This window comes from Nerophis ophidion, linkage group LG21 (assembly GCF_033978795.1).
Source record: "Nerophis ophidion isolate RoL-2023_Sa linkage group LG21, RoL_Noph_v1.0, whole genome shotgun sequence".
NCBI classification, from domain to species: Eukaryota; Metazoa; Chordata; class Actinopteri; order Syngnathiformes; family Syngnathidae; genus Nerophis; species Nerophis ophidion.
This window is the reverse complement of record NC_084631.1, coordinates 4928562-4951174: the sequence shown is the minus strand read 5'-3', so window position 1 is coordinate 4951174 and position 22613 is coordinate 4928562. Positions and strand designations below refer to the sequence as shown.

The following is a 22613-nucleotide window of genomic DNA, read 5'->3' as shown; positions in this document are numbered from 1 at the left end:
TATATATGTATGTATATATATATATATATATATATATATATATATATATATATATATATATATATATATATATATGCGGCGGTGACCAAGAAGAACGCAGAGTTGGAATATAATTACAACACTTTATGTACATATTTATATAATATTTACATATTTATATAATATGTAACTACAAGCTCCATTCACAGACAGAGTCCCATTGCTTTTATGAGCGGCCGAGCGAGTCAGAAGGCGAAAAAAAAAATTTTATAAAAATGTTTAATTTATTTATATTATTTATTTATTTGTGGCGGCCGTAATTCTTTCGTGGCGGGCCGCCACAAATAAATGAATGTGTGGGAAACCCTGCAGTTTAAGGCCCACAGCTTAAAGCAACTGCGTCAGAACGTATACTCGAATATCACAATATAGTCATTTTCCATATCGCACAGAGACATACCCGCCATGTATCGTCCAGTCCTATCTCAAACGTAAACACTGTTGCCAATACATTGATAGTTCACTTATATTTGTATTTCCTTGTGAATGCTTAGCTCCAGCCAAGACTAAAGCTGCAATCAAGTCCAAGATTGTTGCTGAGTTTGCAGTAAGTCTCCTCCTCCGAATGTTCATGCACATTAGCTGTAAAGTTGTGGCACTTAACGACATGGTTCTATGTCTCTTTTAGCCCAGCTCCCTGATAGACCAGTTGTCAGAGTATCAGGAATCACTCGCCGAAGAAGAGCACCGGGAGAAGCAGCTATCAGCTCTCGGGCTGGACATTTGCAGCACAGAGGCCCTCAAGAGGCTCAAAGGTCAGAGGTCATCCGGCGACACATGGCCCTTTCCCCCCGACGTATTCTCTAATGGAGCCTCTCACCTTATGTCACTTAGACAAGGCGGGAGGGAACAAGTTTGCCAAGGACTTTGAGGACGGCAGTCTGAAGCTGCAGGAGTTTGTTGGCTTCCTGGAGACAGAGTTGAAGACCGGACCCCCTCTGCTGGAAGCCTTGGGAAATGCAGACATCTTCTATGAGATGCAGTACAAGGAAGTCCAGATTGTGGCCAATGTGAGTGTGTTCCAGCCCAGTCTTATGCACTCATTCAGGATACATCCAATTCTAGTCTTGTTTCAAAAGAAAATAAGCGGGAGGCTTTTCATGTATGGATATCAGGACCAGGTTTATTGGCAGAGTATGTTTATCACACAGGGAATTTGACTCGGAAGGGTGTGCGCTCTTGTTTATATTTTTAGTTCATCGGTAATATTTATCGTTTACATTTAACAAGTAAATTTCAAACTGAAAACCGCTACTTTTTTCCTACGCTTTGAACCCTGCGGCTTATAATACGGTGCGGCTAATTTAAAGGCTTACTGAAGTCCACTAGTACCGACCACGCAGTCTGATAGTTTATACATCAATGATGAAATATTAACATTGCAATACATGCCAATACGGCCTTTTTAGTTTACTAAATTGCAATTTTAAATTTCCCGCGAGTTTCTTGTTAAAAACGTCGCGGAATGATGACGCGTACGCGTGACGTCACGGACTTTAAGGAAATGTCAGAGCTGCGCGAAACACGGCTAAAAGTCGTCTCTGTTCATGGTGTAATTACACAGTATTTTGGACATCTGTGTTGCTGAATCTTTTGCAATTTGTTCATTTAATAATGGAGACGTCAAAGAAGAATGCTGTTGGTGGAAAGCGGTGTATTGCAGCTATCTTTAGCACCGAGACACAGCCGGTGTTTCTTTGTTTGTTGTGAAGCTTTAACACAGAACGGTCAAGTGAACATGTTTTCTTTACGTCAACCAGCATGTTTTTGGATGGGGAAATTGTGATATATATCTTACCGGAAAAATCATTGGATTATTCGTTGTCCTGCAGCAGCTGTTTAAAAGGCAGCTGTGAGCTTGGCTCCTCGGCTTCTCTCGGAGACACTTTGTGTTCACCGCAGCCATCCGACCTCGAGGTACGTCTTTACAATCTTTAAATTCACTAAAACACTATTAAAAAATAAGCAGATAAGGGATCTTCCAGAATTATCCTAGTAAATGTGTCTAATTACATCTGAAACGCTCACACTGCCGTCGCTTTTTTTTTTCCCTAGTCCTTCACTTTTAATATCCTAATTCACGAATCTTTCATCCTCGCTCAAATTAACGGGGAAATTGTCGCTTTCTCGGTCCAAATTGCTCTTACTGCTGGTGGCTCCCATTAAAAACAATGTGAATATGTGTGGAGCCCTGCAACTCGTGACGTCACACACACATACTTCCGGTAAAGGGAAGGCTTTTCTATTAGCGACCAAAAGTTGCGAACTTTATCATCGATGTTCTCTACTAAATCCTTTCAGCAAAAATATGGCAATATCGCGGAATGATCAAGTATGACACATAGAATGGACCTACTATCCCAGTTTAAATAAGAAAATCTCATTTCAGTAGGCCTTTAAGGATTTGTTTTCGCTGACAGCCATAATGCAAAATAATAAAAAAAATAAAAACACGAGCGAATACACTGATAAGGTGTGTTATTGTTTGTGCTGTGGAGCCACCTTTTGGACGAGTTCGCTCACTGCACCTACAGTGGCGTTCTGTCTTATAGCGTTTCCACTTGTGTGGAATTGTCATTCATTACTCCAAGCAGCGTTTCTAAGTTTTACTACATAACTAAGACTATTTGTACTTAATAAACCGCCCCATGTGTTATGTCTGTAGGAGTATTTTCACCAATATTTTGCTACGGGTACCAAAATTATTTCAATGCTTTTCGGTACTTTTCTAAATAAGAAGGACCACAAAAAAATTGCATTATTGGCTTCATTTTAACAAAAAATTTTACGGTACATTAAACATATGTTTCTTATTGCGAGTTTGTCCTTAAATAAAATAGTGAACATACAAGACAACTTGTCTTTTATTAGTAAGTAAACAAACAAAGGCTCCTAATTTCGCTGCTGATGTATGCAGTAACATATTGTGTCATTTCTCATTCTATTATTTTGTTAAAATTATAAAGGACAAGTGGTAGAAAATGAATTATTAATCTACTTGTTCATTTACTGTTAACATCTGCTTACTTTCTCTATTAACATGTTCTATCTACACTTCTGTTAAAATGTAATAATCACTTATTCTTCTGTTGATTGATACTTTACATTAGTTTTGGATGATACCCCTAATTTGGGTATATTTTCGATACCGGATCGGTACTTTTCAGGGGTGGTATCATACCAAATATGATTAATTAGTATTGCGGTACTATACTAATACCCGTATACCATACAACCCTAGTACGTGTTATCGTAATGTAATCAAGCAAGTGTCGTCAGCATTAGCTAATATACTAACACGTTTAGAGTGTCTGTGTAAGTATTACTAACTTACAGTAGCTTTCTTTTTGTATTGTTTTAGTCACACAAATTCCTCAGTAAATTTACCAAAACGTCACTGAAGTTATTGAGTCTGTTTAGCTGATTGGGGAGCTACCTTGCCACTTTTGGTATTTCCTCTCGTCTGATCACCTGCTGGCATGCTATCGCTTTATACTAGCAGTTTAGCTCATTTTGAATGTTTGAACCTGAAAGTCACGGTTTGTGTTACTTGGTGCCATCTTAGAAGTAGGCTAACATCTGATATGTTAGCATGCCAATTTTTTTATGCTAACATTTTTGCTAATTTTAGTCCAAAAAAAAAAAAGCATGACTTTAGATACTTGCAGCCATTTTTGAAGTACACTAACTTTACACAAAGCATTTGCTAAACAGCCATATAGAAGTGATGGCACAAGCTAATGCTCATTGTAAGACCAAGCAAGAGGGGGTTTCATGAGAGGAAGGTAAGCGTGCCCAAGTCCAGCACGGTACGAATGGCCTGGTGTGAGTACGCCCTTAGAAATTTTTAGTGTAACCATGACAACACTTAATAGTTTTCGTTGCTCTGCCCAGGCATACAGTGCTTTTGCTAACCGCGTGGCCAGTCTTAAAAGGAAGCTGGACACCCTCAAAGCGACTTTACCCGGACCCGAAGACTCACCCGTCCCCTCGCCCTCCGAAGATGCCCCTTCCCCCACCGGGTCTGACTCGCCGTTCCTCGGTGTGGGTGCTGTCAGAGCCCAGGTCGATCCAGAGCTGGATGGAAAGGCCATGGATGATGTGGACCCGGCAAGTGACGACAGAGAGGATATGGATGTTTCCGACGAAAACGAGCAGACTTCACCAACAGTCGGTCAGTGTGTGTACATTGAAACGTCACCCTGTAGACACACCATTTAAAAAATATGGCACTCTCCTTTATGTTCTTGAGCAGGTGACCAAAAAGGCAAAACGCCCCCCACTGTCGTCAAGGCCAAGTTGGATGCCGACTCCAAGCCTCCCACTGCCCCCATAAAAATTTCCAAACCGAGCATCGCAGCCACGACTACGGCAACCCCGGCCACGCCTACTTCCACCTCTCCAACTTCGACCACACCTCTGGGAGTCAACATGGCCAAGGTGGACCTGGGAAAGATCAGCTCCATTCTCACTTCACTCACGGCCGCCATGAAGAACACAGGTATGTTTTTGTGGTATTAGTAGGGGTGTAACGGTACGTGTATTTGTATTGAACCGTTTCGGTTCGGAGGTGTACCACACGGACATATTAGGTAGCGCACCGCAGGTTGTGTAAACAACGCAGAGCGAGGCACAACACACGGCAGGCTAGCAGCGACCGGGCTAGGACAACATGCAAAAGCCAGAGCTGCCTAGTTAACATGTCCCGTTTGGGAACACTTTGGCTGCGCGGTGCAATACAACAAAGGAGGACGGAGGTTTGCCGACTTTGTTCAGCAGCAGTAGGTTACGCTTCTGGCAACACAACACGTCAAACATGCTAACTCCTTTGAAGCGTCACCACCGCATTCAAGCAGCCTCTCCTCGGCGAGTCAGGCAGGGCTGAAGCAATAACAAATGTTTTTATAGCAGCAGATTTAAGTCCATCCATTTTTCTACAGCTTGTCCCGTTCAGGGTTGTAGGGGGTTGCTGTTTTGCATTAAAAGCTAGATTTTGAAGTACCCCAATTTTCTCACCGAAAACTGCTGGTTGACATTTAGTCGGAATCCATGTTTGCTTGACCGCTCTGATCCATAGTAAAGCTTCATCTTCGGGAATTTTAAACAAGGAAACACCGGCTGTGTTTTTGTGGCTAAAGGCCAAAAGCTTCCCACCTCCATCTTTCTACTTTGACATCTCCATTATTAATTGAACAAATTGCAAAAGATTCAGCAACACAGATGTCCAGAATACTGTGTAATTATGCGATTAAAGCAGACTACTTATAGCTTGGATCGAGCTGGAAAATAATGTCCGCTACAACCGGTGACGTCAAACGCACGAGTCATCATACACGTCATCATACCGCGACGTTTTCAACACGACACTTCGCTGGAAATTTAAAATTGCAATTTAGTAAACTAAAGCGGCCGTATTGGCATGTGTTGCAATGTTAATATTTCATCATTGATATATAAACTATCAGACTGCGTGGTCGCTAGTAGTGGCTTTCAGTAGGCCTTTAAACTTTCAGGCAAAGAAAGAAATCACAACTAAGTCAATTGACCAAAAACTGTATTTATTAAGCAGTGGCACACACTTCCATGTCATTTCCAAAACAGAAAGTGCAAGATTGTCAGAGACATTTTAAGTGTCAAATAAAAATGAGCTGCATAATAGGAAATGAAATAGTGTTCGTCCTTCACTATGTAGTAGGTTACTACGGACCTTATTAAATTAACATTTTTTGTGGAAATGTTTGCCTCTGCATTTTGATGGTTTGGGCGTGTGGTACCGAACGGAGATGTTAACATGCGGAGTAAGCACTCTTCATTCTCTAGCAGGTGACTTTTCAAATGATGCTACATATTAGCAGTAATGCTACTTCTTATAGCAACGCTTGTACCGCAAGCTTGACTTATTACGGTTGTCTGTTGGACATATTCCAACTTGAAGCAAAACCACCGCCTGCTGTTTTTCTTGGGAATTACTTCTTCCTTCATTCGCACCTTCTTTCTCTCGTATTACCACTCGCACGGCTCTGCTAGCATCACAGCTAACGTTACCCACGCCGCTACCTCTCTGGTCCGCGAGGGCGTATACGTATGTGACGTATGAGGTGACAGCATGTGACGTGTGTAAGAAGGTGCGACAGGAAAGAGCGAGGAGAACCTGCAGTGTAATGCCCGCAGCTAAAAGCAACTGCGTGAGAACGTATACTCCAATATCACAATATAGTCATTTTCTATATCGCAGAGAGAGACACCCAAGATTAATCGCCCAGCCTTAATTTGAACAATTCCAGCCTAATCTGTCCTCCTTTCATGTCCATTCCTGTCCAAGCAGCGAGCCCGTCACCTCGGCCTTCCCCTGGAACGCCGACCACCCCGTCCGGCCAAGCCGCAACCTCCAAAGCAACCCCTGCAAGCCCCGCTCTGGCTAGCATTTTGTCACGTGTGGGTGACATGACACCCGAAGGCATACTGAGCGCTCTGTCAAAAAGCAACACGCCAGGTAACAATCGTATGTTCACACTCTGTCTGTAGTCCAAAATGACAATCTTTTTATTCACCTGTCCTCTTGTAGCATTGTCCAGTCTCCTGCAAAGTGTGACAAACTCCGCCTCCTCGACCCGAACGTCACCAGAGGCGTCATCGGTGAAGACCCCGGTCACCCCGAAGGCAAAACCCGCCACGGGGAACAACCTCAAACGGGAGGTGTCCGGCAAGAGCAGAGTCTGGGAGAAGGACGTCCAACGGTCCCCGCCGCCCCCGCCTCCCCGCATCCCCGCTGCTGCTCCCCTTCCCAGTCTAGAGTCCAAAATCAACAGTTTCCTGCAGGGTAATCCAGGTTTTAGTCTGGCCCTAGGAGATGGCAGCCCGGATGGCACTGGCGGGACCCCGACGAGAGACGAGGCCGCCGGCACCCCGACCCAGGATGAGATCATGGATGCTCCGGGTAGTGTGCCTGAATCGTTGGGGTCCTCTGGCGGGAACAATCTCTCCCCCACGGCGTATCGTAGCGATCCTTGGGACGCTGTGATCACGCCAACGGGAAGTAGTAATCACGACGAGCGGTACAAAAATGTGAAAAAGAGTGACGATGCCAGGAAGCAGGTCACGGCCGCCCCGAATAACGACGTCACCAAGGGTAAGATGGCGGCAAGCCGGACCAAGGGAGAGCGACGCTTCTCCGCCAGCTCCCGCAAAGCCAGCACAGGCTCCGAGGACGGGAAAAGAGAAGACAAGGTCAAAGGTCAGAAGTCCCCGGGCGGGGGCGGGAAGGACGGCGGGGTGTACCACCGTATCGAGACTCTGGTTTCGCCCTGCACTGAGGGTGCGCCCATCCAGACCGTGGGCTACTCCAACCAGCCGCCCGAAGGAGAGCGCATCAAGACTGTGGAGAGCATCCGCGTGATTGGCCGGGGCTCCCGGCACGGGGGCGGCCCCGGCTGTCGGCCCGGGGCGTCCATGTGGTACGAAGAGGAGGAGTACATGGACGCTCAATCCCCCTTGCCCCGTGCCCCCCACCCTCCTCTCAGCATAGGCCAGGGAGCCGGCGGCGACATGCCGCCTCCACACCACCTCCTCGCACACCACCCTCATCCTCCCCCGCTTCCCCACCCGCTCCCTCCTCCCCCGCCGCCCCAAACTCAGTTCCAAATGCCGTACCACTCTGACAGTCTGCAGGCCCCTCCCCCGCTTCACCTCCACCAGCCTCCTCTTTTCTTTAGCGCCCCTCACCCCATCCCGCCTCCGCCCCCGCCTCCAGCGTCACCCACGCACCTTCCGCCTGTGCCCACCGCGGTCATGGTCGGGGGCCTTTTAGTCCCCGTCGACCGCATCCCGGTGGGTCCTCACGCAATGAGACACGACGGGGCACAGCGAGGGGGCCCCAGGGGGAACAACGGCGCACCTCGTCCGCTGATGTCATTACTCGGCGAGCCCCCGAACCTGCCTCGCCCCGGCACGGTCAAGGAGCCATTCGGCCCATGCCGTACACCCCCAATCCACCGCCCGGGGGCCCCCGGCCTGCCTCCACCTCTCCTGGGCCGAGTGAAGGACCCCCCAAATATGCATCTTCCGTCTCCCACATCCCCTTCGACACCCAACCCCCCGGGGCCCGCCCCTACTGGGCCGAACCCGCCCACCAGTCCTCCGGTGGAAAGCGGCAACCAACCGTGTAGCCCCGTCCCCCTCCTGGCCCTGCCTACGCAGCGACCCCCCATGGTCTCTGGCTCCAACAGACCTCAGCGAGGCAACCACTCCCGCCACTTTAACCAAGATCACGGCGACAGAAGGTTCCACGGCAACAAGCGCCAAGGTCCCCCGTTCTCAGGCGGACCCTTCCACGGGCAGAAGAGGCCCTTCGTGCCGCCTCGCTACTGAAGGGGTCATCAGTGAGGTTCCGCCAGGGGGAACGAGAGCCACACCGCTCGTCTAACCCCAGCGCAGTGTGTTTGCCTTGTTGGTATGAGCTTAGACATATTTACTTCCTGTGTGTACTATAGGAGCCACATGGGGCCGTTACCTTGCAGAGTCCCTTTAGGAGTCACTCGTGCAGAGCTCAGAGTCAGCGTAGACGCTACACGTTTTAATTGTCCTACATTTCTTCGTTACACTGAATACTATTTTTGACGCTTTCAAGAGTTCTCTCCCCCTCCCCTCCCTGAAAGGTATGAGTGTGTCCTAAAATGTGTTTCATGATGTAAATAATCCTCTCCGTGCTCTAGGAATTTCTCTTTCTCCCTCGTCCTCGTCTGTCCCTCCCAGCTTTGTAATGCTATGCTTGTAAATATAAAAAAAAAACAGAGTGACTGCTGCTTTTTTTTTTTTTTTTTTTTCCCCTCCCTTCTTCAAACACTATGTAAGTGATGCTCCTACACTGCTGCAGCTCGTGCCGTCACTGTAATCAAGGCTTGGAAATACTCAATAGGCACCTTTTCTCTTCACTTCTGTTTCTTTAAAAGAAAATTACAACATACAGTTATGTATTCGAATTAGGGATGGGCATCATTATAGATAAATTGGTCATTGGCCAGACAATTTAAAACATGCGGGGGCCATTTTATGCTTTATTTTCCGGACTGTAGATACAAAAAAATTAGAGGGAAAAAAATATTTTCCAAATATTGGCCGTGCCGGACTGTAAACCGCAGACATACAGTGGGGCAAAAAAGTATTTAGTCAGCCAGCGATTGTGCAAGTTCTCCCACTTAAAATGATGACAGAGGTCTGTAATTTTCATCATAGGTACACTTCAACTGTGAGAGACAGAATGTGGAAATAAAATCTAGGAATTTTAAAGAATTTATTTGTAAATTATAGTGGAAAATAAGTATTTGGTCAACCATTCAAAGCTCTCACTGATGGAAGGAGGTTTGGGCTCCAAATCTCACGATACATGGCCCCATTCATTCTTTCCTTAACACGGATCAATCGTCCTGTCCCCTTAGCAGAAAAACAGCCCCAAAGCATGATGTTTCCACCCCCATGCTTCACAGTAGGTGTGGTGTTCTTGGGATGCAACTCAGTATTCTTCTTCCTCCAAACACCACCAGTTGAGTTTATACCAAAAAGTTATATTTTGGTTTCATCTGACCACATGACATTCTCCCAATCCTCTGCTGTATCATCCATGTATCCATTTTGGTATAAACTCAACTTGTGGTGTTTGGAGGAAGAAGAATACTGAGTTGCATCCCAAGAACACCATGGCTACTGTGAAGCATGGGGGTGGAAACATCATGCTTTGGGGCTTTTTTTCTGCTAAGGGGACAGGACGATTGAGAATGAATGGGGCCATGTATCGTGAGATTTTGAGCCAAAACCTCCTTCCATCAGTGAGAGCTTTGAATGGTTGACCAAATACTTATTTTCCACCATAATTTACAAATAAATTCTTTAAAATTCCTACAATGTGAATTCCAGGATTTTTTTCCACATTCTGTCTCTCACAGTTGAAGTGTACCTATGATGAAAATTACAGACCTCTGTCATCATTTTAAGTGGGAGAACTTGCACAATCTGTGGCTGACTCAATACTTTTTTGCCCCACTGTATATGTTTTGAAATGATTTATTTACACAGAAAGATTCTGTAAATGTTTTTTTTGCATACCTTAATTGTTTCCAAAGTGTGCCTGTAACACGGCAGTAAAACGACCGATCAAACAAAACAGAAGTCATCGTCATGGACACACTAGCTGCAGAAGCAAGCTTTCCAATCAGTTAAACAGACTCAATAACTCCATAGTGACGTTTTGGTGAAGTAACGAAACTGAAACACTACAAAACTAAATCCCTTGTGAGTTGATAATACTAACACAGGCACTCTCAAAAGTGTTAGCATATTAGCTAATGCTCACGACGCCCGCTTGATTACATTACGATAGCACATACAAATATGCATGAAAACATTCCTAGAGACGCCAAACATGGGACGGTTCAGTCAATAATTATTGTTTTAGTTATATTGTAAAATTTGCAAACGTTGCTTGGAGTGATGAATGACAGGTCCATACGAGTAGAGACGCTATGGACTGCTTGAAGACGGAAAGGCACTTGTACCTCCGGTTCAAAGCTCTTAACAGAAGGGCATAGCAGCACCTAAAGTGACATACCACAATTAGCACACATTTTTATGTGTTTTTTTGTTTGTTTTTTAACTATTTGCATTATGGCCGTCGGCAAAGACAAATCCATTTTATAAGCTGCAGGCTTCAAAGTGTAGGTAAAAAGTAGCGGCTTACAGTCCAGAATTTACAGTGTGTTCGAGAAAAATGCTAAAAACAGATTATTTACATATTTAACAATACAATGTTGTGTTTTTGGTGACAAAGCATTTAATTATTATTTATTCGTATCATAATTTCAGGTTTTGTCTGATTATATACAGTGGGGCAAAAAAGTATTTAGTCAGCCAGCGATTGTGCAAGTTCTCCCACTTAAAATGATGACAGAGGTCTGTAATTTTCATCATAGGTACACTTCAACTGTGAGAGACAGAATGTGGAAAAAAATCTATGAATTCACATTGTAGGAATTTTTAAGAATTTATTTGTAAATTATGGTGGAAAATAAGTATTTGGTCAACCATTCAAAGCTCTCACTGATGGAAGGAGGTTTTGGCTCAAAATCTCACGATACATGGCCCCATTCATTCTTTTCTTAACACGGATCAATCGTCCTGTCCCCTTAGCAGAAAAACAGCCACAAAGCATGATGTTTCCACCCCCATGCTTCACAGTAGGTATGGTGTTCTTGGGATGCAACTCAGTATTCTTCTTCCTCCAAACACGACCAGTTGAGTTTATACCAAAATGGATACATGGATGATACAGCAGAGGATTGGGAGAATGTCATGTGGTCAGATGAAACCAAAATAGAACTTTTTGGTATAAACTCAACTGGTCGTGTTTGGAGGAAGAAGAATACTGAGTTGCATCCCAAGAACACCATACCTACTGTGAAGCATGGGGGTGGAAACATCCTGCTTTGGGGCTGTTTTTCTGCTAAGGGGACAGGACGATTGATCCGTGTTAAGAAAAGAATAAATGGGGCCATTTATTGTGAGATTTTGAGCCAAAAACTCCTTCCATCAGTGAGAGCTTTGATTACTTATTTTCCACCATAATTTACAAATAAATTCTTTAAAATTCCTGGATTTTTTTTTCCACATTCTGTCTCTCACAGTTGAAGTGTACCTATGATGAAAATGACAGACCTCTGTCATCATTTTAAGTGGGAGAACTTGCACAATCGCTGGCTGACTAAATACTTTTTTGCCCCACTGTAAATAGTTTTTGCGCTTTTTTTTATTCTTTGGTTTGGACAGTATGCGTCAATGCGACAAAACTCAAGCTGCGCGGCCCCCGGTCTTCACCTTGGACACCCCCTGCATCAAAAAGTTCATCTTCCCTTATAATTGATGTGTGGCCAAAAAAACAAAAACAAATGCTCATCCCTAATTTCTTAATGTGCCTGTACGCGCTTCAAGTTAGCGTAGCGATGGTTAGCGGGCCCTGGGAGGCCCCTGCATGTACTGACATGAATAAAATCCAGAGTTGCCATCAAACTGAACTGCGGGAGGAGGGGGGGTTACTTTAACCTGGTCCTGAATAAATAAGCGCTGTGTCAATGTGCGCTCCTTTTTCTTGCGTAGACTTCTCGTTATCTTTGCAGCACCACCACCACCTCAGTCGCGTAGTGTTTGTGAAATAATAATCCCGTCTCCTTATCGTCTATCTCGATGCTTCAGACATTAGGCCCCCTCCCAGCCCACCCCTCCTCTGCACCTTTGAGAGAGTGCATGTGTGCGGGGGCCTCAAAGCCCCACGTCACCTGCATCATCTCTTTATGGATGCTAATTGTGGACTTAAAGTGACACTTCAGCACCTATAGGTTCTCACATTGTAAAAAAACCAACATCCCAAGCAATTTATATATATATATATATATGCAAAAATATATATATATATATATTAGATTTACCCACAATGCAGTGCACTGAATGTTCAAAACTTGTTTGCCATTTTCTGTCATCTGTATTGTCATCCTCAATTGCAGGAATTGTTCTAGTTTCCAATTTGTAAATAGTCGCAGGGGGCGGGGTTTTTTTAAAGGAGGGGTCAACAATGATGTGGGCGTGTCCAAGCTTTCACGTGGCAACAACATGCACACCAACTGTCAACGTATGCATGCTTTTTGAGAGACAATGTTACCATTTTTATGCCATTTGCCATAAATATTCAGCTGTTTTCTGTATTTCTGACTTAACGCATCCTAAACCTGACTATTGACGCCAGCGCCTCACACTGAAATCGGTGTTTTTAACTATAAACAAGCATATTTGTTGCAAGTCAAGTGGATAAACATAACAAGAAGCTGCTCCAAAAAGGGTTTTTTTGCACTATAAAGAGAACTGATAAGATTATTATTATTTTTTTTTAACCTTCTACTTATTATTTAAACCAGTGGTTCTTAACCTGGGCTTCGCGGTGGCAGAGGGGTTAGTGTGTCTGCCTCACAATACGAGGGTCCTGAGTAGTCAGGGTTCAATCCTGGGCTCAGGATCTTTCTGTGTTCTCCCCGTGAATGCGTGGGTTCCCTCCGGGTTCTCCGGCTTCCTCCCACTTCCAAAGACATGCACCTGGGGATAGGTTGATTGGCAACACTAAATGGTCCCTAGTGTGTGAATGTGAGTGTGAATGTTGTCTGTCTATCTGTGTTGGCCCGGAGATGAGGTGGCGACTTGTCCAGGGTGTACGCGCCTTCCCCCCGATTGTAGCTGAGATAGGCACCAGCGCCCCCTGCCACCCCAAAGGGAATAAGAGGTAGTAAATGGATGGACGGGCCCTTAACCTGGGTTCGATCGAACCCTCGGGGTTCAGCGGATCCAGTCAAGACACACCCAGCTCATCCATACTTGCCAACCTTGAGATCTCTGAATTCAGGAGATGGGGGGTGTATATTGTAGATCCCGGAAAAGTAAGTGCTGCAAGGGATCCTGTGTATTTTTTCTGTTGTGTTACGGTCAGGATGTTCTGCCAAAATATGTTTGTCATTCTTGTTTGGTGTGGGTTCACAGTGTGGTGCGTATTTGTAACAGTGTGTACGGCCACCCTCAGTGTGACCTGTATAGCTGTTGATCAAGTATGCTTTGCATTCACTTATGTGAGTGTAGAAGCCACATAAATGATGTGAATGCGCTGTTTGTATAGAGGAAAAGCGGATGTGACAGGTTGTAGGGGATGCTAAAGGCAGTGCCTTTAAGGCACGCCCCCAATATTGTTGTCCGGGTGGAAACCGGGAGAAATTCGGGGGAATGGTTGATTTTCGGGAGGGACACTGGAATTTGGGATTCTCCTGGAAAAATTGTGAGGGTTGGCAAGTATGGGCTCATCGTGTAACTAAAAATTTTCTCCATATCGGTGTGTCATGGATACGGCAACAGTAGAAGTCACACTGATTTGCAGGTGTGTAATTTGTTGTGGCGACTTGTCCAGGGTGTACACCGCCTTCCGCCAGATTGTAGCTGAGCTAGGCACCAGCGACCCCAAAGGGAATATGCGGTAGAAAATACATGGGTGGATGGATAATTTCTTGTTAGTTCATGGACTGTTGGTTTTGTTCTTTGAACAAGGTGATGTTCATACACGGTTCATTTTGTACACCATGAAAAAAAAAACATAACTTTGTCTTAAATTTGAAAGAAAAAGATTTTATTTTTCACCAAAGAAGGGTTGGGTGAATGCGCGTATGAAACTGGTGGGGTTTGGAACCTCCTACAAGGCTAAGAACCACTGATTTAAACACAGAATAGAGTGTGAATGTTGTCTGTCTATCTGTGTTGGCCCTGCGATGAGGTGGCGACTTGTCCAGGGTGTACCCCGCCTTCCGCCCGATTGCAGCTGAGATAGGCGCCAGCGCCCCCCGCGACCCCAAAAGGGAATAAGCGGTAGAAAATGGATGGATGGATGGAATAGAATGCAGCTTTCATTCGTGACATGTTTGGGTGGTGATGTCACTCATGCTGGACGCAGAATCAGTTCGGACGGTGGGCTGTAGCGGCCCCCAGTGGTCAAAGTTAAGTACTGCTTGCTTTCAAAGGCATAGTTAACGGTTTTATTAAGAGTCCGGATCCAAACACGTGATACTGTTTGGAAATGTTTTTTTTTTAAATGAAATCTAGGTCGACTTTCAAAAAAGAAAGTGGTTTGAGCGTGTTTAAACTAGAAGCTATAATGGTGCGATTCGACTGACTTTTTTTTTTTTTTCCTTTTTTTTTTTTATTGCTGTCGTTCCAAACGTTGTCTCGAACAAAATAAGTTTAAAGGCTATTTTCTTCATAATTAAATGCATTTCTAAAAAAAAAAAAAAAACTTATCAAATCCGTCTGTACACCTGCCGCCGAGTCGAGCGCGCGCTCGCGTTTCACCTCAGGCATGCGCACGTCGTGACGTCAGAGCCGCGTCCCCGCCTCTGTCTTCCGGTATCGTGACCGCGCGCCGAAGAGCAACGACAAGGCGACGAGGCTGACTAAAGTGTTCATTTAGTGCGGTGTAACGACTTCAATGTACGGCCAGACTGGCGTGTTTGAGATGGCGGCGACGCAGCTGTTCCGGCTGCTTGTCCGCCGGTCGACAACTCGTGTTTCCCTCAAGAAGTACAGCAAGGTGCGGAAGTAGGCTTTTTTTTTTTTTTTACCCCACAACTATTAGCATGTCCGGCTAATGTTAGCAATGACGTCATTCACTGTTTACAATCTTGAAAATGCTAACTTTTCTTGGGTTGCTTCTTCATTTTCTTTAGACGCTTTCAGTTTAGTTTGACACACTGTTTTGATGCAGACAAGAGGTGTACTAACCTGTTGTAAATCATGCAGAGTTGAGTATTCATAACATGCACTTTGCAGACTGTCTAGCATCCATCATGTTTGCTTCTTCCGGATCAGTATTTTCTAGGTGTAATTTTGCATGTTCTTATAGTTCTACTGAGTAAAGCAGGGGTCTCAAACTCAATTTGCCCGGGGGTCACTGGATGCAGACACTGGGTGAGGTTGGGCTGCAAGAAAAGATTACTTAAACATTCTAACATGCACGTTTAATGGATTCACCTTCTTTGAACGGCTAACCCACCCTAGCAACATAGTAGTCGATTCTCCCCAATTATCCAGGAGACACCCGTATAAAAGTGCATCTCCCGACAATTTTACGGGGTAAGAGTTGTCCAAATAGTAATCCTGATTTACATCCAGTTAACAATACCATGAAGGTTCCGTGTTAGCGCTGCCTTTTACTAAATGTCATCGCCATCGACTAAACATATTAACAGCGTGCCGGCCTTGTTATATACGACAGAACTCTTACTGCAATACACGTGAGTGACTGCAAGACATAGTCGATCAACAGCCATACAGGTCACACTGAGGGTGGCCGTGTATAACAAGTTTATCACTGTCGCAAATATGCGCCAGACTGTGAACACACACCAAACAAGAATGACAAGCATTTTGGGAGAACAGCCGCATTGCACCACAACATAAACACAACGGAAGAAATACCCAGAACACCTTGCAGCCTTAACTCTTCACCGACGGGTTTGGTGGTAGCCCGCAAGAATCAGGGCTGCATGAAAAAAAAACAATAGTGGCTCAAACCCCTAAGAAGTTATTATACACAACCCAAGTTGCACTCAAGCTGCAAAGCTAAAGGTTAAATGCAGTATTTCACATCTGTAAGGCATACATGTATACAGCCAAAGAGCTGTGTAGGAATGAGAACTGATGTAAAACAAAAACGTTAAATGTACTCTTAAAAACAGTGACTTCAAAATAAAATAATAAAAAAAAATATATATATTTTTTATGGGTATTTGTTCTGTTGTGTTGCAGTGTGGATGTTTTCCCGAAATGTGTTTGTCATTCTTGTTTGGTGTGGGTTCACAGTGTGGCGCGTATTTGTAACAGTGATGAACTTGTTTATACAGCCACCTTCAGTGTGACCTGTAAGCATGCCTTGCAGTCACTGACACTTGTTTGCAGAAACCTTACCGAACCTGTGGCTGAGACTGTATGCTGTATGTTTGATGAAAAGGTGGATGCTATGACTTGTGTTCATAAAAGCCAAATACAGAAATGTCTGGAATGGTACGCTGTTAGTACAACATGTAGAGGGCGTCAAAGGCAGTGTCAACACGGCACCCATTGAACATTGTTGTTTGGGTGAAAACTGATAGTTTGTGGGAATGATTACCCTTGAATGATTGCCTTGAAATTCCAGAGTCACCTGGAAAATTCGGGAAGGTTGGTGTCAAGCACCATTCGTATAAAACTCGCGGGCCACACCAACACTGAATTTACATATCAAGGTGCGGGCCGCAAAATAACGTCTCGCGTGCCGCGTGTCTGAGACCCCTGGAGTAAACCAAACTGGAGTGCGTGATGCTGCTGCGCAACTTTATTTTACCCCAAAACAGAGCATTCAGCGCTATCAATCAATGTTTACTTATACAGCCCTAAATCACGAGTGTCTCAAAGGGCTGCACAAGCCACAACGACATCCTCGGCTCAGATCCCACAGTACTTAAAGTTAGGTCCATGAATATTTTGACATTGACACCATTTTCAGAGTTCCAGCTGTGTACAACACCACCGTGGATTTGAAACGAAACAATCAAGATGTGCTCGAAGTGCAGACTTTGAGCTTTAACTTGAGGTTATTTACATTCAAATCACGCGAACGGTGTAGGAATTACCTGGTGGTTGGAGCTCCCGCCCTATAATCGGTAGGTTGGGAGTTCAAACCCCGGCCAAGTCATACCAAAGACTATAAAAATGGGAGCCATTACCTTCCTGCTTGGCACCCAGCATCAAGGGTTGGGATAGGGGGTTAAATCACCAAAAATGAATCCCTGCACCCCTCACCTCCCAGAGGGTGATGGGTCAAATGCAGAGAATAATTTCGCCACACCTTGTGTGTGTGTGACAATCATCGGTACTTTAAAAAAAAAAAAAAAAAAACACATTTAATATGTGCCTTCCACATTTTTAGGGACTAAAAGTAATCAAACTAACAATCTTAAATCAAATTGTCACTTTTGAAAGCTTTCTCGCCAATCCTTTCGGTCTGGAACCCATGGACGTCACCAGATGCCGGGTTTGGTGGCCTCTGCTGGAAGCTGTCTTCAGTTCCTGCTGGTTCTTTGGGCATTTTCTCTTCAGTTTTGTCTTCAGCAAGTGAAATGCACATACTTGCCAACTTTGAGATCTCCGAATTCGGGAGATTAGGGGGTGTTTGTGGTAGCAGGGGGTGTATATTGTAGCGTTCCGGAAGGGCTTCTGGGTACTTGTTCTGTTGTGTTACCATCCGGATGTTCTCCCGAGATGTGTTTGTCATTCTTTTTTGGTGTGGGTTCACAGTGTGGCGCATATTTATAACAATGATGAACTTGTTAGTGTGACCTGTATGGCTGTTGACCAAGTATGCCTTGCATTCACTTATGTGCGAGAAAACAAGAAAGTTTGATCATATTACGCCTGTGCTGGCTCACCTGCACTGGCTTCCTGTGCACTTAAGATGTGACTTTAAGGTTTTACTACTTACGTATAAAATACTACACGGTCTAGCTCCATCCTATCTTGCCGATTGTACTGTACCATATGTCCCGGCAAGAAATCTGCCTTCAAAAGACTCCGGCTTATTAGTGATTCCTAAAGCCCAAAAAAAGTCTGCGGGCTATAGAGCGTTTTCCGTTCGGGCTCCAGTACTCTGGAATGCCCTCCCGGTAACAGTTCGAGATGCTACCTCAGTAGAAGCATTTAAGTCTCACCTTAAAACTCATTTGTATACTCTAGCCTTTAAATAGACATCCTTTTTAGACCAGTTGATCTGCCGCTTCTTTTCTTTCTCCTATGTCCCACTCTCCCTTGTGGAGGGGGTCCGGTCCGATGACCATGGATGAAGTATTGGCTGTCCAGAGTCGAGACCCAGGATGGACCGCTCGCCTGTATCGTTTGGGGACATCTCTACGCTGCTGATCCGCCTCCGCTTGAGATGGTCTCCTGTGGACGGGACTCTCGCTGCTGTCTTGGATCCGCTTGAACTGAACTCTCGCGGCTGTGTTGGAGCCACTATGGATTGAACTTTCACAGTATCATGTTAGACCCGCTCGACATCCATTGCTTTCGGTCCCCTAGAGGGGGGGGGGTTGCCCACATCTGAGGTCCTCTCCAAGGTTTCTCATAGTCAGCATTGTCACTAGCGTCCCACTGGATGTGAATTCTCCCTGCCCACTGGGTGTGAGTTTTCCTTGCCCTTTTGTGGGTTCTTCCGAGGATGTTGTAGTCGTAATGATTTGTGCAGTCCTTTGAGACATTTGTGATTTGGGGCTATATAAATAAACATTGATTGATTGAGTAAAAGCTGCATATATTATGTTATTGGGCCGGCACGCTGTTAGTATGGATGTAAAGCGGACTTGACGATAGGTTTTAGAGGATATGGCAGACGTTCCCAATGTTGTTGTCCGGGTGGAAATCGGGAGAAATTGTTGACCTGGGAGATTTTCTGGGAGGGGCACTAAAATTCTGGAGTCTCCCGGGAAATTCGGGAGGTTTGGCAAGTATGGAAATGAATGCTCAACCGGATTCAGGTCAGGTGATTGACTTTGCCATTGCAGAACGTTCCATTTATTTGCCTTAAAGAAACTCTTTGGTTGCTTTCGCAGTATGCATTGGGTCATTGTCCATCTGCAATGTGAAGCGCCGTCCAATGACTTTTGAAGCATTTGGCTAACTATGAGCAGATAATATTGTCAGCTGTCACATCATCAATAAATATAAGAGATCCAGTTCCATTAGACTACCACCATGCTTCACTGATGAGGTGGTATGCTTTGGATCTTGAGCAGTTAATTCCCTTCTCCATACTCTTCTCTTTCCATCATTCTGCTACAAGTTGATCTTTGTCTCATCTGTCCATAAGATGTTGTTCCAGAACTGCACAGATGTTTCTTGGCAAACTCTAATCTGGCCTTCCTGTTTTCGAGGCTCACAAATGCTTAAAACTTTGTATTTCCTCTGGTAAAGTCTTCTCTTAATTGTTGACTTGGACACAGAATACTGTACCTCCTGGAGAGTTTCCTTGATCTGGCCAACTGTAGTAAAGGGTTTTTTCTTGCCAAGGGAAAGGATTCTTCTGTCATCCACCACATTTGTTTTCCGTGGTCTTCCAGGTCTTTTGGTGTTGTTGAGCTCACCAGTGCTTTCTCTCTTTCTTAAGAATGTACCATTGGCCACACTTAATGTTTTTTTGCTATCTCTGATGGGTTTGTTTTCATTTTTCAGCCTAATGATGGCTTGCTGCACTGATAGTGTCAGGTTCAAACACTGATGACATCTATTAAACAAGAACAAAGGCAAAGAATCAAACAGAGACAATTAAATTTAGACTCAGATCTGAGGAGAGACTTCGCCACTGTACACTCTTTGTACAGTCCTGCACCACGCTCTGACGAAAAAGTTTTGCGTCTCCTCTTTTATTTAGATATTCAATGTTTACGCAACAACACATGTCACAACAGGAATGGGGAGTATGTAAACATTCTTTGTTTTCGGTCACATTAAAGACATAAGAAGAAGACGCCTCGGGCTTAGGCTCGTCCTGGATTCAGCTTTGGCAGGTCTTAGAAGACAATAGATTGCCCCTCTCGTCTCATTCCAACGTACACAGCGGAATCTTCCAAGACTTTGCTTGGTGCAACAAAGACAGCTCTCATCTGTTCACTGGAAACTCAGAGTGGAACGTTTTTTTGGATAATTGACATACAATTTTTCGAACAGATAGTGACAGCTCTTTGGACTTCATATTGGGAGATGGCCTCCTCAGATTCCAAATGAATATACCACACTTGAATGAACTCCAGGCCTTTTATCTGCTCCCTGTAAATGAAACGATGAGGGAAGCATACACGTCTGGCCATGGAACAGCTGAGTAGCCAATTGTCCATTTACTTTTGGTCCCTTAAAAAGGTAAAGGGGACGTATAAAATTTGTGGTAATTCCGACACCGTTCACCTGATTTGGATATAAATAGCCTCAAATTAAAGCCTTAAGTCTGCACTTAAAGCACATCCTGATTCCATCCATCCATTTTTCTACCGCTTGTCCCTTTTTTGGGGTCCCAGCTGCATTTGGGTTGTTTCATTTCAAATCCATTGTGGTGGTGTACAGAGCTAGAACACTGAAAATTGTGTCAATGTCCCAATATTTATGGACTTAACTGTACTTCTGCAGTCCTTTTTAAAACTTTTTTTCCACAAAATACCACCATGATGACCAACATTAAAATACAGTAGCGATGTAAACCTGAGTGTTCATTAAAAACAAGGCAGAGATTTTATTTAAAAAGTATATTTAACATTTTTGGGCCATGACAACATTACACACAACGTACAAAGATCAACAATACAATTCCTTATGCAATTCATATTTACAGACTTATTTGGCACATTTTGAGAATTACTGTTTTACGTATTTTTAACTAAAAGTGGGAATCTTTGGGCAGCTAACAATGTGATCCGATTCAGAATCAATTCTCATGATACACTATATTGCCAAAAGTAATTGGCCACCTGCATTGACTCGCATATGAACCTGAAGTGCCATCCCATTCCTAACCCATAGGGTTCAGTATGATGTGGGTCCACCTTTTGCAGCTACTACTGCTTCAGCTCTTCTTTGGAAGGCTGTCCACAAGGTTGCGGAGTGTGTTTATAGGAATTTTCCACCATTCTTCCAAAAGTGCATTGGTGAGGTCACACACTGATGTTGGTGGAGAATGCCTGGCTCTCCGTCTCCGTACTAATTAATCCCAAAGGTGTTCAGGTCAGGACTCTGTGCAGGCCAGTCAAGTTCATCCACACTAGACTCTGTCAGTCATCCATGTCTTTATGGACCTTGCTTTGTGCACTGGTGCACAGTCTTGCTGGAAGAGGAAGGGGGCCTGCTCCAGACTGTTCCCACAACATTCGGAGCATGGAATTGTCTAAAATGTTTTGGTATCCTAGAGCATTCAACGCTCCTTTCACTGGAACGAAGGGGCCAAGCCTAACGCTTGAAAAACAACCCCACACTATAATTCCTCCTCCAACAAATTTCACACTCTGCCCAATGCAGTCCGAAATGTACCATTCTCCTGGCAATCTCCAAACCCAGACTCGTGCATCAGATTGCTAGATAGAAAAGCAGTATCCACTGCTCTAGAGTCCAGTGGCGACGTGCTTTAAACCACTGCATCCCACGCTTTGCATTGGACTTGGTGATGTATGGCTTAGATGCAGCTGCTCGGCCATGAAATCCCATTCCATGAAGCTCTCTGCGTACTGTACGTGGGCTAATTGGAAGGTCACATGAAGGTTAGAGCTCTGCAACAGAAAGTCTTTGCACTATGCGCTTCAGCATCTGCTGACCCCTCTCTGTCAGTTTACGTGGCCTACTACTTGGTGGCTGAGTTGCTGTTGTTCCCAAACTCTTCAATTTTCTCATAATAAAGCCGACGGTTGACTTTGGAATATTTAGGAGCGAGGAAATTTCACGACTGGATTTGTTGCACAGGTGGCATCCTGTGACAGTTCCATGCTGGAAATCACTGACAGTGGCCCATTCTTTCACAGATGTTTGTAGAAACAGTCTCCATGACTAAGTGCTTGATTTTATACACCTGTGGCCGGGTCAAGTGATTAAGACACCTGATTCTGATCATTTGGATGGGTGGCAAAATACTTTTGGCAATATCGTGTATATTATTTAGTAGGGCTGCACCAAAAATTGATTCACATCCAAATCGCGATTATTATTTAACACGATTCTGAATCGATATGTTTTTTGTTTGTTTGTTTGTTTTTCGATCGATTTATTTGAAATGTGTTTTTAGGCCTTCCTCATGCAAGCATATGGAGCTTCTCTAACCTGTAACCTGTCTGGGAAAAGTACAATTCTGATTATTATTCCAAATAATACATTGCAAGACTCTGTTCTCAGTACTGCGCTCTCTCGTATTTGTTGCCTTTTTCTAAATTTCTTACATTGAACAGGAA

At 44.4% G+C, this 22613-nt stretch overlaps 1 protein-coding gene across 3 annotated transcripts in view; it reads left to right on the top strand.

Moving 5' to 3' along the window:
* LOC133539608 (threonine--tRNA ligase 1, cytoplasmic-like) overlaps positions 1-22613 on the top strand; it is a 159486-nt gene that overhangs the window by 52768 nt on the left and 84105 nt on the right. Inside the window, exons 4-10 of one of the 3 annotated variants that reach the window (XR_009803447.1) lie at positions 534-586; positions 668-794; positions 874-1049; positions 3934-4213; positions 4295-4540; positions 6365-6532; positions 6605-8488. Coding sequence is in view for 2 of the 3 variants with exons in the window: in XM_061881649.1 (XP_061737633.1) it covers positions 534-586; positions 668-794; positions 874-1049; positions 3934-4213; positions 4295-4540; positions 6365-6532; positions 6605-8406 (2852 nt within the window). In the remaining variant the exon portion in view is untranslated. Of the gene's footprint in view, positions 1-533; positions 587-667; positions 795-873; positions 1050-3933; positions 4214-4294; positions 4541-6364; positions 6533-6604; positions 8835-14986; positions 15194-22613 lie in introns of those variants that run through there. The other 2 variants (XM_061881649.1, XM_061881650.1) reach the window with 2 other exon arrangements.